This window comes from Arachis ipaensis, chromosome B05 (assembly GCF_000816755.2).
Source record: "Arachis ipaensis cultivar K30076 chromosome B05, Araip1.1, whole genome shotgun sequence".
Taxonomy (NCBI): Eukaryota; Viridiplantae; Streptophyta; class Magnoliopsida; order Fabales; family Fabaceae; genus Arachis; species Arachis ipaensis.
The window spans coordinates 87,308,346-87,322,462 of NC_029789.2; the positions used below are offsets into that span (position 1 = coordinate 87,308,346).

The 14,117-nt window shown below is 34.9% G+C and overlaps 1 protein-coding gene and 1 long non-coding RNA gene across 15 annotated transcripts; both read right to left on the reverse strand.

Annotated features, from left to right (window-relative positions):
• On the reverse strand, positions 2,641-6,770 carry LOC107643714. Of its 14 annotated transcripts, none has more exons than XR_002363165.1 (9): positions 6,442-6,770; positions 6,223-6,276; positions 5,928-5,989; positions 5,483-5,801; positions 5,212-5,398; positions 5,046-5,125; positions 4,343-4,402; positions 2,994-3,154; positions 2,641-2,890 (listed from the first exon to the last, which is right to left on the reverse strand). It is a non-coding gene; the product is annotated as an uncharacterized LOC107643714 (long non-coding RNA). The 14 variants fall into 14 exon arrangements; XR_002363166.1 differs by having other exon boundaries at positions 5,483-5,606; positions 6,442-6,765; XR_002363167.1 differs by lacking the exon at positions 6,223-6,276 and having other exon boundaries at positions 6,442-6,769.
• Positions 10,331-10,777, reverse strand: LOC107640754 (extensin-like). Its single transcript, XM_016344252.1, has one exon. The coding sequence runs from the start codon at positions 10,775-10,777 to the stop codon at positions 10,331-10,333; it is 447 nt and encodes a 148-aa protein (XP_016199738.1).

The following is a 14,117-nucleotide window of genomic DNA, read 5'->3' on the forward strand; positions in this document are numbered from 1 at the left end:
TTTATGAAATATGATTATTTTGCATTAATATTTAATTTTTCTTTAAAAAGCACTACAATTTATAAGAAATTTAAATTTTGATATAAAACTTTTGTTACAAATATAATATTTTTTTGTACAGACACCAGTATATCGCCTAGACATTTTTCTTTTGTTCCTCGTATCGCTTAGACTTGTCTTTGAGTAATTGCTGAGTGTTAGACTGGGCTTTGATCTTAAACTAGAAAATTATTTTAACTTTAAAAAATTATGTATTATTCTGTTTTGTTCTTTCATAAAGTTTTGCGTTATATTCTAGGTGAATATTCTTTTAGTAGTCTAGCTTCAAGCATTAAATAATATCAAAAGCTTTTCTTCCGAACCACTAGGAGTAAACTTTTTAGGTCAATGAGAACTAAAAAATTATAAAGCTGTGAATTCTTATGCTTGTATCTAATTGTTTAACTATTACACAAAGTATGTGTCATAGAACGTTCAATGTGATTTATTCATAAGTCTTGAGTAAATACAAAAAAAGGGGAAAAAATACGTGTTTGAAGTAAATCAAACGAACTCGGACAATGACGCAATAAATAATTTTGGCATGATGCCCACACACCGTACCACCCACCTATTTTACATGTATGTATAAAGGGTCATGAAAACATTTGTAAAATGATAAAGTAAGAAATTAATCGTTTTTAAATTAAAATACCAAAATTTATATATTATAAAATTATAAATTTAATAGTGATTAATTTTTTATTTTTATTAATCTTTTTATTTTAAAAAATCTAACTTCATGTATAAACTCCTCAAGCAATACGACATCGGGCAACGTGTCATATTTATTTATTAACATTCTTTTACCTACTAACCAGTGAGCCATATGCTCTGGTCAGATTTAGATTTAAATTAGCATTTGAAAAAGTCAAAAAATTAATTTTAAACGCTTCTACTGGTCACTATAACTTTTCTTTATGCTGGTAGAGAAGAAAATTACATTTGCCTCTTTAAAATCAGGCCACGAATCTAGCTAATGACAAATCTTTAAATAGAGCTTAATATTACGATAAATTAGTCTTTAATCTAATTGGGTAATATTAAACCACTCTTTTACCTTAGCTCATGACAACAATAAAAATGTCTCACGGCTCACAAATTTAGCCCAACAGAATACACAAATTAAATTATAATTTAGTCTTTATCTTATCTTATAGTTATCTTTATCTTTATCTCTATATTATCTTTATCTACTTTTATCTTTCATAAGCCAATACTCTATATATACTTAGTTTTACCTTCATAGTTTACAATTCAATCAATCAACAATCAATTGAATTTCTTCATCTTTTTCTTTCACAATTCTTTTATTTTTCTATTCTTTCACAATTTTATTATGGTATCAGAGCTCCTCTTGAGCTCTGCTGACATCCATGGATCAAGGAGAAAAGGCACACCAGCAACTTCATTCGGAGCCTCTTTTGGACCTTTCGTCAGCCCAACACTTTTCATTCATGGCACTTCCTTTCAATGAAGAAGCTCGTCCTTCAAATCAACTTGAGCTTTTGCCAAGTCCAACTACTCGTTATCTTTGTTATTTCAATACCTTTTCTACTGTTAACAATTCTTCAAATCGAGATTCATTCTTGAATACTTGGATCATTGATTCTGGTGCCACAGATCACATTACATTAAATTTGTCATGGTTTATTTCTTACACACAAATTTCTCTTATTATTGTTCATTTACCAAATGGTTCTCGAACTACTGTTTCTTATAAAGGCATCGTTCAATTTTCACCATCCTTGGTTCTTCGTGATGTTCTTTATTTACCTCATTTCAACTTTAATATTATCTCTGTTTCAAAAATTACTTCAGCACTCATATGTGAACTCACTTTTTCATCTTCTTCTTGCACTCTACAGAGCAACAATTTGGGGACGATTGACTTGGCCAGAATGAGAGAGGGATTATATGTCTTTGAACTCAATTTCAGTAAAAATTCATCCACTACACACACTTCAAAAAAAAGGGTTAAAATGGCGGTTTTTTAAGGTAATTACGGCGGTTACAACCGCCATTATTACCGAAAATGGCGCTCCCAAGAAACGCCGGAATTCTGGGCGCCATTCTGGTTATTACGGCGGTTTTCTGAAAACCGCCGTAATAACCAGTGGATAATACGGCGGTTTTTTGGCGGTTAAAATGGCGGTTTGTAACCGCCGTTTTTACCTGGATTTAATGGCATCCTCCTCGTTTAAAATGGCGTTTCTAACCGCCGTTTTTACCTGGGTTTAATGGCATCTTCTCGTTTAAAATGGCGTTTCTAACCGCTGTTTTTACCTGGGTTTAATGGCATCCTTCTCATTAAAAATGGTGTTTATAACCGCCGTTTTTACCTGTATTTAATGGCATCATTTTCGTTTAAAATGGCATTTCTAAACGCCATTTTTACCAGGGTTTAATAGCATCCTTTTCGTTTAAAATGGCATTTTTTAACTGCCGTTTTTACCATGATATAATGGCACCATTTTTGTTTAAAATGGCGTTTTTAGCCGTCATTTTTACCTAATTGCAATTTTATACTTTTTAAAATGAGATTGAAACTACCTATTTAAAGTGACATTTTTAGAACTCAAATTTTAAAATCTCATAATAACCAAAAGGCATAACCTTAAATCAAACATCATAACAAGATTTTTAACTCATACATGGTCTCCGAAAATAAAAAATCATAATCCAAAAACAAAGTATCAAAGATAATATTTTTCAATAGTTTGTCTTAACATATATATAATCCTTAATACATAAAATCTTTGTCATGCAAGATCATACTTCTTTGTTGCTCGCTAGAAGACCTACTTTCTAACTCTCTTGGTGATGGAATTTCACTCTCTTGATCCAATCCCTACAACAAAAATATAATTATGAGCACAATAAAAAAAAGTTAGAAAACTGAATCTGAAACTATTAATCTGAAATTATTCAATCAAAAAAGAAAATTCACATACACTAACTATTTGCACAATAAATCCTCTGTTTTCTGGGAATATCACAGTAAACTAGTTCTTTCAAATCATCAAATTTCACAATAATCTTCCCCAGAGCACCTTCAAAATTTGAAGTGAATGATGCTAAAGCCATAAAATCATTTGATATTTAAATTCAATGCCTGCAGTAGGGTTAATTCATCATTTTAACATCAGAAAAAAGAGCATTATCATGTACAGAACGTGAGAAACTAAGAGCAGGCTCCAACAAAACCAACCACAACCATATCATGAATCATAAAGAATAATTCAATTCCCTCAATCTTAATAGAGTACAACAATTGAAAGACAGAATCGTACATCACATAGAGATTACCCAAACAAGCGCATTAGAATTACAATCAAACAAACAGCACTGGAGAAGCAAACTATACTTTCAAGAAGAAACAAAGGTTAAAACAGCTAACTAATCACTTGAGAGAAAAAAATAGTGTATATATAAGTTACTGAACTTAGAAATAAAAAAAATGATTATAATGAACAGAAAGAAAATTAAAATAAAAAATCATCTATATATAGCCACTATCAATAGTTTGGAATACTTTGAACTTTCTAGTTTCCTAGTAATATTTTCCTTTCATCCATCACATGAAATGAGGCCATCAATGTCTCATTATACAAAGGATCTCTTATTCTGCTACTCAAACTAGCATCAAGACTGAACTATATATAGCGCAAGGTATTTTATTTGGAAATTTTAAAAGAAAATATTGAAATAAATTTTTTTTATCTCATATTTAATATTTGTATCTTAATTTTATTGGACTTCCTCGTGAAGAGGAAAGAAAATATTTATGTAGCTATTATTAAAACTGAGAACTCAAAGCTTATTATATCAGTTTTAGTGTACATGAGCCTGTGATGACATAGAATTTACAATATATGGATGCTTTATCAAGAGGCCAATGTTCATCCTGGGGTAGCCAAGTTAAAGAAAAAAACACACTCATGCATCTAATATTGTTCATGCTGGGATAGTCATATTAACTGAAAAAAAATTAATTTCTTAGTATTACTCATTCTGTCATTCCATGAAGCCACATACACGTGCATATAGAAACAAATTATTAAAGGATAAATGTTTGAATGAATTGAAGGGGATTATTATTATTGCTTTTTATTGTTGGTTAGTTCCATCATTTCATCTTTCAATTCAATTTTAGTGGCTCTCCAACAACCAAAAGGGATCAAGTAAGAAAGGGGGAACACTTTATTTCCCACCCCCAATTAGGGTAAGATGAAAATGGCATATATTATTACTTTGCAACTAAAATGACAGAAACAGTTAGAAGATGACACGTGATACTAACCAGTAAGCCTTCTTAGAGTGCTAATTGCTTTGCAGTTTCAACAGCTTCATCACTCGATACCTGCCATATTCACATGGGATAGGAATCAATTATAGAACAGAAATGACATTTTCATTCCCCATCAAAGCTGAAAGTTGCTAACACATCATCTAAATTAAAAAATGACAGGATAGATATAATATGATGCTTAGTTGAATATAAATATGGAGAGCAGGGGATTCATCAGTCAGTTACATATTCAATAAGATTTGGAGAACAGAGAGAAGAGCCTTCAAACTTCTTGTGTTTCAAACTTTTAAAACATGATTCTAGGATTTTTAGAAACACTGTTCAATCATTCCATCAATACCCTAGCATGTTCCCAAATTTACTGATCTAGTTCTAAACAGAATATAGCATCCACCCAATTTGATAGCAAATGATTAACCCAACAAGGACATGGTAATTAGATATGGATGCAGAAAGGAACCTGTACTAAAGAAAGAACCCTGTACTAAAGAATGAAGCATAATGACTCATTACAAAGTCATGCAACTACCATGTCTTGATAAAAGAATTAATTAATTAATTTTATTTAACCGAATTATGGAGAATACTAAACAGGACATATTGAATTATAACTCCAAAAATTTTTATGTTTATTATTTTTTTTATAAAAAAAAGGAAGAGAGGAGAAAGAAGATGGGAAAGCAAAACAACAGACCTCTATAACTTCATCAAGTATATCTTAGTTCAAATTCCTGGGCACAAAACCAGCCCCAATACCCTGAATATTGTGAGGTCCTGTGGTTAAGAGGAAAGAGAAACAACATACAATTGAAGGATTAGTTAAAGACTAGCGTATTGGAAAGAAAGAGATTAGTTATTACCTGGTAAGAGAGAAAGAAGAAGAGATTGACATGTGTTGAGGAATTGAAAACATTTAAGTCTTCTTGTGATATAATCAATGAAAGAGAGAGGTGTTGGTGGATTCATCTTCCACTCAAGAGTTGAAAGTACCAAAATCTCCATTTTCTTTATTGTTTTTGCCTTAAACACATGTTTTTTGTCCTCCACCTACACATATTTTCATAAATCAAATTTCATTATTAATAAAATGTATTATTATTATTATTACTTTATATATAGAATTAATCATACTTGTAAATCAAGAGGAAGTGGAACTTGTGTCTCTTCCATTTTAGCAGCAAGAGAGATGCAAGCAACTGCAACAAGATGAGTTAACCATGGCTGCTTCTTCTTCACGGTGAAGGTGAAAAGGAATCTGTGAAGGTAGTTAATAGCAAGAGAAGCTATGAGAGTAGAGAATGAGAAAGTTTTCAACCATGGCTGCTGCTTCTTCCATTCTTCTCTTGTTCTTGCTCTTTTGATACAAGAGTTTTCAACTCTGAATCATCACACAACATGTCTTATTCTAAAAACACATGATCATGTTCCTCATCATCAAAATAATGTGGTTCTGAGCAATACAAAGAATCTATGTGTTCCTTATCATATGAAGTAGCAATATTAATGAATACTTGTTTAACATGAGAATTAAAACTTAACTAGACATACACTGGCAAATAGAAAGTTAAGTATTTACCCAGGCAACCTTGGCGAACAGCAGTGTTAACAATGTTTGATCCTTCTTCCAAGAAGCACCAACTGCGATCAATAATCGAAACATAGAAAGAATTCATTAATTCAAGCAACCAATAACTTATCCAGATTTAAACAAGCAGAATTCAAGTTAAATCACAAAATCTTTGAAACTCAATTGCAACGAAGAACAAACTCCAAGCCTTAAACAGGGAGATACAGCCAAATATAGTACTAACAGAAGTAATTTCTAAGAAGCAAAATAACAAACACATAGAGTGCAATCAGTGCATTATTACTAAATGTTTGTGAATCAAATTCACGCAGCCATTGATCTGTCCTATGCATCATTCCTGCAATCATTGAAGTAATTAGAACAAGAGGATGTAAATTTAGTTACAGATCTAGAAGCGAGAAGTTAGAACGCAAACTGAGAAATAGATCGAGGAGGAGAAGGCACGTTAATGCATGAGGAGAAGCTAGCAGAGCATAAGCTCGAAAAAGGAGAAGAAGCTCACAGATCTGGAGAAAATCTTGACGGAGGAGGAGAATGCGCCGCCGGAGGAGAACATCACCATAGGAGATCATCACTGGAGAGATCGTCACTAACGGAGATAGGGAGAGAGTTTCGATTCACAAAACAGAATCTCGATGGAGAGGAGATTCTAGTCGGAGGAGAACGCCGCTGAGAAGATCAGCGCTGGAGCAAATCGTCGCCGGAGCATATCGCAGTGACAACGTCATTTTCGTCCTTCCTCTAACACAGTGGCTGCGTCATTTTTGTTTCGGTGTGTAATTTTAGGTTGAATGAGAGTTTGGATTATTTTAAACAATGAGCACAGATAATGGCGGTTAAACCCGCCCAAATCCTTCAAAATTTCCATTTTATGCAAATTAATTATGGCAGCAACATAAAATGCCATAATATCTGAATATTATGGCAGTTTTTTAGAACCACCATAATATAAATGCCATTTTAAACTATTTTTTTGTAGTGACACTCCATAAATTCCATCCAATCTCCACCCATTACACCTTCTAATATATGGCATTTTCGTTTAGGACACCTTTCTGGGCAAAGACTTAATCATTTACATAAACAATTTCCTTTTATCTCTATGCATCATGATGAGGCTTGTGACATTTGTCATCTGAAGGTTGTGGTAGGCTTAAACAAACTTTCAATTACCCTTTTAAACAAACTTTCAATTCAGGTTCTGTTTGAACTCAGCAGCGGAAATTTATGAGACAATTTATTTTTGTCTCATGAATGTCAGAAAACAGAACACAGCAGAGAAGAAAAAAGCTAACACCAGCATGTATCCTGGTTCGGTTGCCTTGTGCTATGCAACCTACGTCCAGTCTCCTCCACAACAGTGGAAGAATTTTCACTATAGTTAACAGTATTACATACACCAATTCCACAGGATTGACCCAATCCTTTCACACTCAAGTTCTAACCTAACTTAACATTGGCTATGCTAATACCTAACTATTCACTCTTAGTGCTAACCCAACTAAGAAAGGGATACCTCACAGGTATAAGATACAAGACATAGACATACCTAAAGAAATCTGAAATAAACTCTAGGCTTCTCTCTCAAGTGTTTCTCTCAGCCTTTTTCCACTCATGGCTTTTTCATAATCTTTCTCACAATGCCTTTTCTCACAAGAAATTACAGAAATATAAACTTAGAAAAGCACATTACAATCAGTAAAACATGAAGGAGATTGACTTCATCAGCAGCCTCTTTGCTATGTGCAAAACCAGATTCGCAAACCTCAGATTGAGTTCTTCAGTATTGGTCGAATGCTTCTTTGAAAGAAAGCATTATCCAAGTAGAGGAACTTCTTAACAGAACACTGTTCTCACACTCTGGTTTTCTCTCCTTGCCTTCTGAATGAACAGCAAGCTTCATTTATCTCCTTTCATGTTGCTGGGTTCTTCTTCCAAGGTCAACACCTTGAGCTTTGAGCTTCACCAACCCACAGATTCACTTTTTCACGTTAAACCTTAGAGTAGAAACTTTGCTTCTGACTCCTTCATCTTGGCCGAAAGCCACAAAGCAGTAACCATAGAAATCTTCTCATGGTCAACTTGATCTTAGCCATTGAGAAACTACTTGGTCCCCAAGTATCACTTGTGACCGTAGATGTGAAGCAGAATAGGGTAGAGACCAACTTTCCCTTGAATGCCATTTTTGGATAGAGCAGAGAGTTGGGAAGAAGAGAAGAAGATCTTATGCATGCAAGATGAGATGGATTACCTTTAACTTAAGCTTGATTTGGTTTGGATTTTCTGTTTTAGCTTCTGTGTTTCAAGCTTAAACTTTCTCTCTCTTGCTTCTTTGGTTACTAGCTTAGGGAAGAAGCTTTTTCTCTCTTTCTCTTTCTTACTTTTCTGAAGCTTTGATTTGACTTGATTAGAGAGGAGAGGAACGTTGCTTCTGGTAAGGCAAGATGGAGGGAATTGAAAATCAATTCGGGCTTGGATCGGGTTCTTCTCAAGTTCAGCACGTTGGTGCCTTGCCTTGCTTCTTTGAAGAATTTTGCTTGAGATGAATGACTTGGGCTTGTCTTTATTTTCACTTACCATTCAGCCCATTAGCATATTTCTTTTGTTTAATGTTGGGCTGCTGCAACACTTGTTTTTAGCCTGCATTACTTATCAAAAATAATCAAAACTAATTGGGTGATTAGTCCACTAATAAAATATTTGTCATCATCAATTCTATTAATTAATTTCTTAACTCAACAATCTCCCCCTTGATGACAAACATAATCAAGCAATGATCAAAGGAATTAAAATTTTGATAAAGTTAGAAAACTTTCCTTTGATGTTTCTTGCTTTAGTGTTGCTCCCCCTTTCCTTTTCAAGATTAGCTCTCCCTGGATTTATGCTTTCTTCTTTATTCCTGTTTTACATTGTACTTAAAGATAACACAATTTGGGAGCTATACACAATTATCTTGGCTAAGGGATATCAAACAAACAGCACTATATAATCAGCCCAACATTAATATCATCAGCAAGTGAAATCAAGTATTAATGCAGCAAACAGAAAAATGCTAGTAAAAACATCAATCATCCTATTGCTTTTACTCCCCCTTTTGTCATCAAGGGTGGACAAGAAGCATGAACAACAAAAACATCACTATAAACCCTACAAGAAAGGTTAGTGCACAGTCCAAAATACTGACTAAACTACCATAAGTGCATTAGTATTCAAAGTTATTATAGTTATCCAAGACATCAAAAGTAGTGCAAACAGTAGCAAAATAAAACAGAGTTTATGAGACAAAAAATGAGCAACAGCAGCAGTTTTTATGAGACAAATCCTAGGCATCAAAACCATTCCCCTCCGAAGCAGCTTCCTCTTCAACATCAGTGGCAATGTCTTCATCATTGTGAAGGTTATCAATGAAGGTCATGAGCACAGCCACCCTGTCCCTTGGTTTTCTCAGAAAGTTCTCATGCTTGCTAGCTAGCTTCCTGTGTTCCTTGCTCATGGCAATTATGTGATTTAATTGGGAAACAAACTCTTGAGCGACATCCTTGACCACATTCAGCAGAGCAGATTTCTTTCCAGTGGAGATGGAAGTACCCTCGGTGGAGGGAGGAGGGGAGTCATCTGGAATGAACTCTTCATCATCATCATCTAGAACCACTCTCTCAGATCTAGTTGGTCCTTTTTGCTATTTCACTGAACCACCCCCTTTTAGGTATGAATGTCTGTTTTCATAAGTCTCATTTGACAGATCAACACCAAAAATCTCAAATATGCAAGTTAAAAACATGCCATAAGGTAGTGCTTTATCTTTCACACTTCTAACAGAATCAAACATGTATCTAGCCATCAAATAGGCAAAAGAGATTTCTGTTTTAGTGATTAGGGCATACAAAACAAGTGTGTCCGTGTAAGAGACCCTTTGATATGAACCACTTTGAGGAATCAAGATGTGATTAACAATTCGGTGCAACTGAGCACGTTCATATCCTAGGGCTTTGTGAGTGGGTGTGATGCCATCAATTAAGGAAACATGTTCACAAATGTGAGCCAAAGCATCATGGTAAGAGATACCAACTCCATCATCCCACTTTACAGATGTATAAGCACACGGCCCAATATCAGTGTACTTCAAGGAGTCACTGATAGTTTTATTATTCAAGATAATGTCTCTGCCCTTAACATAAGAATGCACACTTCCTTCATGGTAAGTCATGTTTGCATAAAATTCTTTGACTAACTGAGGATTTACAGGTTTTTTTATTTTGAAAAGGTGATTCCAGTCTAAAAACTCCAAATTTTCAACAAAAGGAAAGCCTTTTTTTTCAAATCAGGTAAATCAGCCAGAAAAGATGGACATAGAGTACGATACTGAATAACTCCCTCATAAAAATCGTGGTTCATGGCAGATTTGAAACGATGGGGTTAAAGTCTGAGTGAGATGTCATGTAGTGTGATTTGCGAGCAAAAGGATCAATGTCTGGTTCTCTAACAGATTTGAGAGGGCGATGAGGGTTACCTTTTTGTGATCGAACAGGTACAGACCTTGACTTAGGGTTTGCTGTCTCAGGAACAGGTTCTTCAATAGCAGGACGCTTCCCCTTGGATGAGCCAGGTTTCGAAGAGCTTGGTTTGGAGGGCGTCGTCTTAGGTGGTGGCGTCGGCTTGGCAGGAGCAGGGTACCTTGGAGTGGTTTTGGTTCGCGCCATGGGAACAGAGCGAGGAGGAGAGGTAGGTGGAGAAGGAGATGGAGTAAAGGTCCGGTCTTGGGAGCGAGTGGAAGGTTTTGAGGGAAGTTTGTAAACTTTTTCACGAGGAGGCCTTTTAGCAATGGTTTTCTTCCTCATTTGGTTAGTTTCAGTCTTTTGAGGGAAGAGAAGCAGTAAGTGAGTGGGAAGAAACCGAAGAGTGTGAGGAGAAGTTATGGAGGGGAGAGAGGGAGTGTTGATAACCGTACCCAAAAGTGGATTTCCAAAATCATGCAACTGCATCACCATTTGAAAAGACTTGAAAAGACATGACCTCATAAAAGAAATATTTGATTTGATTTTTAAAAAAAGAAATTTTAAATTTTAAATTTTTGAAATCCTTAAAATTAAAAATAAATCAAACTGAAAATCTTTTTGGACAAAAATATTAAAAGAACCCTTAAACAAAATTAAACATACAGGCCAACCAAAAAAAATTTTTTAGCAAAGAATTGTAACATTCATATTTGGGCCTTGAGGTGATATGGATTTAATGAAACACATTTGGACCACTCTTGATCTGAATTTTGAAGTTGGCCCAGATTGAGTTTCACTTGAAACAAGCCCAGAACACGCTGACTTGAGGGAAACGTTCATCACCTGCCCAGAATTGTCTCATGCCTGTTTATGAGACAAAAAGCTCCAGCAAATACATCAGCATTTTTTAAACAAAGAATCATAACTCAGAATTCCTAGACTATCCCTAAGCATGCAGAATCTATCCTCAGCTAAGGTTTTGTAAAAATATCTGCTAATTGCTCCTCTGATTTAACAAATTGAATGCAAATATCTCCCTTTTGGACATGTTCTCTTATTGAGTGAAATTTTACTTCAATATGCTTAGTTCTAGAGTGCAAAACATGATTTTTAGAAATATTAATGGCACTCATATTATCACACATCAAGGGAATATTTTCAGCATTTAATTTGTAATCAGCAAGCTGTGTTTTTAACCATAAAAGCTGAGAACAACAACAAGAAGCAGCTATATACTCAGCCTCTGCAGTGGATAAGGCCACTGTTGGTTGCTTCTTACTTGACCATACATTTAAGGACTTTCCAAAGAAGCAACATATGCCTGAAGTACTCCTTCTATCAACTCTATCACCAGCAAAATCTGCATCACAATAACCAACTACAGAAAAATCATCAATCTTAGGATACCATAGACCAAAATTGGATGTGCCATGAACATATCTAATGATCCTTTTAACTACAGAAGGATGTGACTCTTTAGGTTTGGATTGGAACCTAGAACACAATCCAACACTTTGCACAATGTCGGGTCTAGAGGAAGTTAAGTATATAAGAGAACCAATCATTCCTCTATACCTAGTCTCATCAATATCTTTCTCAGTTTCTCCCTTATCTAATTTAGAACTAGGATGCATGGGAGTTCCCATGGGTTTGGCATTATCTATACCAAATTTCTTAACTAATTCCTTGGCATACTTTTCTTGATGAATGAAAATACCTTTTTTAGTTTGTTTAATTTGCATCCCAAGGAAGAAATTAAGTTCACCCATCATACTCATGTCAAATTCACTTGTCATGAATTTTTCAAATTCAGAACAAAGGGATTCATTGGCTGATCCAAAAATAATGTCATCAACATATATTTGGACTAGAATAAAAGAATCATTAGAGTTCTTAATAAATAGAGTTGTGTCAGTGGTGCCTCTTTGAAAACCATTTTTCAAAAGAAAAGAGCTAAGTCTCTCATACCAAACTCTAGGAGCTTGTCTTAAACCATAGAGAGCTTTAGATAATTTGAAAACATGATCAAAATGCTCTTTATTTTCAAAACCAGGAGGCTGCTCCACATACACTTCTCTATCTATTACTCCATTCAAAAATGCACATTTCACATCTATTTGATATAATTTAAAACCACAAAATGCAGCATAAGCTAAGAGAAGTCTTATGGCTTCCATTCGGGCAACAGGGGCAAAGGATTCATCAAAGTCTATTCCTTCTTCTTGGTCATATCCTTGTGCCACTAGCCTTGCCTTGTTTCTTGTAATGCTACCATCTTCTCCCAACTTGTTCCGAAAAATCCACTTGGTGCCAGTCACTTTCTTTCCACTTGGCCTTGGAACCAAAGTCCATACTTGGTTCTTTTCAAACTCAAGAAGCTCATCCTCCATAGCTTTAACCCAAGAAGGGTCACTAAGTGCTTCCTTGACGTTTTGAGGCTCTATTTGTGAAAGAAGGGCAATGTTTGATCCTTCATTTGCCTTTCTAGTGGAAGACCTTGTTTGCACTCCATGAGATACGTCCCCAATGACAAATTCCTCAGGATAATTCTTCAAGAATCTCTATTCACGAGGTCTGGTAGACTTGGAGGAAGATTCAGTCACTAAGGGATTCTGAACGCTGCTGGCTGCAGGATTTCCTTCAGATTCATGAGACAAAATGGAATTGTCTCTTGAATTTTCAGCATTAGCAGTTTCTGGTTCAACTTGTCCAGAATTTTCTTTTTCAAGATTTTGAGCAGCTTCATCTTCCTTTTGAGATTGATTTCCTGCATCACAATCTTCCAAAATGCCTTGTACCAAGTTAGTATCACAAAATGTAACATATATGGACTCCTCAATAATCCTAGCATCTTGATGATAAACCCTATATGCTTTACTAGTTGTGGAATATCCTACAAACAAACACTCATAGGCCTTTGGATCAAATTTACCCAAATTTTCCTTGTTATTCAAGACAAAACATTTGCATCCAAAGATGTGTAAGTAATCTAAGTTTGGTGGGTAGCCTTTCCAAATTTCATAAGGGGTTTTCTTCAAAAATTTTCTTATGATCATACCAGATTTGTTTGGTATGGTTTTGGTATTTGATGAAGAAGCCACAAACTTTATAGAGGAAATATTAGAAACTGCATCTTCCTTGGCTATGTAGCCTAAACTAGATTTTTCAAACAATGGTCTTTGGCTTGCAAGTAATTTGTCCAAGTTACTAGAGCCTTGAGCAAATTTTGCTAAGTCACCATTCAGCCTTTTAATCATATCATTTAATCTTTTATTTTCAGCAATTAACTCATGAGAATGATCCACAATGTGCTTTCCTTTTAATTTTTCAAGTTCAGATTTTAGAAATCTGTTTTCTTCAATGATGTCCAAAGCACATTCAGTTTCCTTCACCTTTTCTTTTAAAAAATCATTTTCAGCTCTTAACACATCTCTTTCAGATCTGCATTCATTGTATTTATCAAGCAATTTTGATGTGTTTAAAGTGAGATCATCAATAATAGCATGCAAGTCCTCAATGGTCAAATCATAATAGTTTACCTCATTAAGATTGTTGTTTCCAGCCATGAAGCAGTCTTTGTCATCTCTTTCAGATTCTTCTTCTTCATTTAAGTCATTCTCAATATCCTCCCAAGCTGCCATGAGTACTCTCTTCCTTTCCTTCTTTCCTTTGTCCTCCTTTT

Excerpts from the sequence above, each read along its gene's own strand:
- LOC107640754 (XM_016344252.1), bottom strand. The coding sequence starts at position 10,777 with ATGAGGAAGAAAACCATTGCTAAAAGGCCTCCTCGTGAAAAAGTTTAC.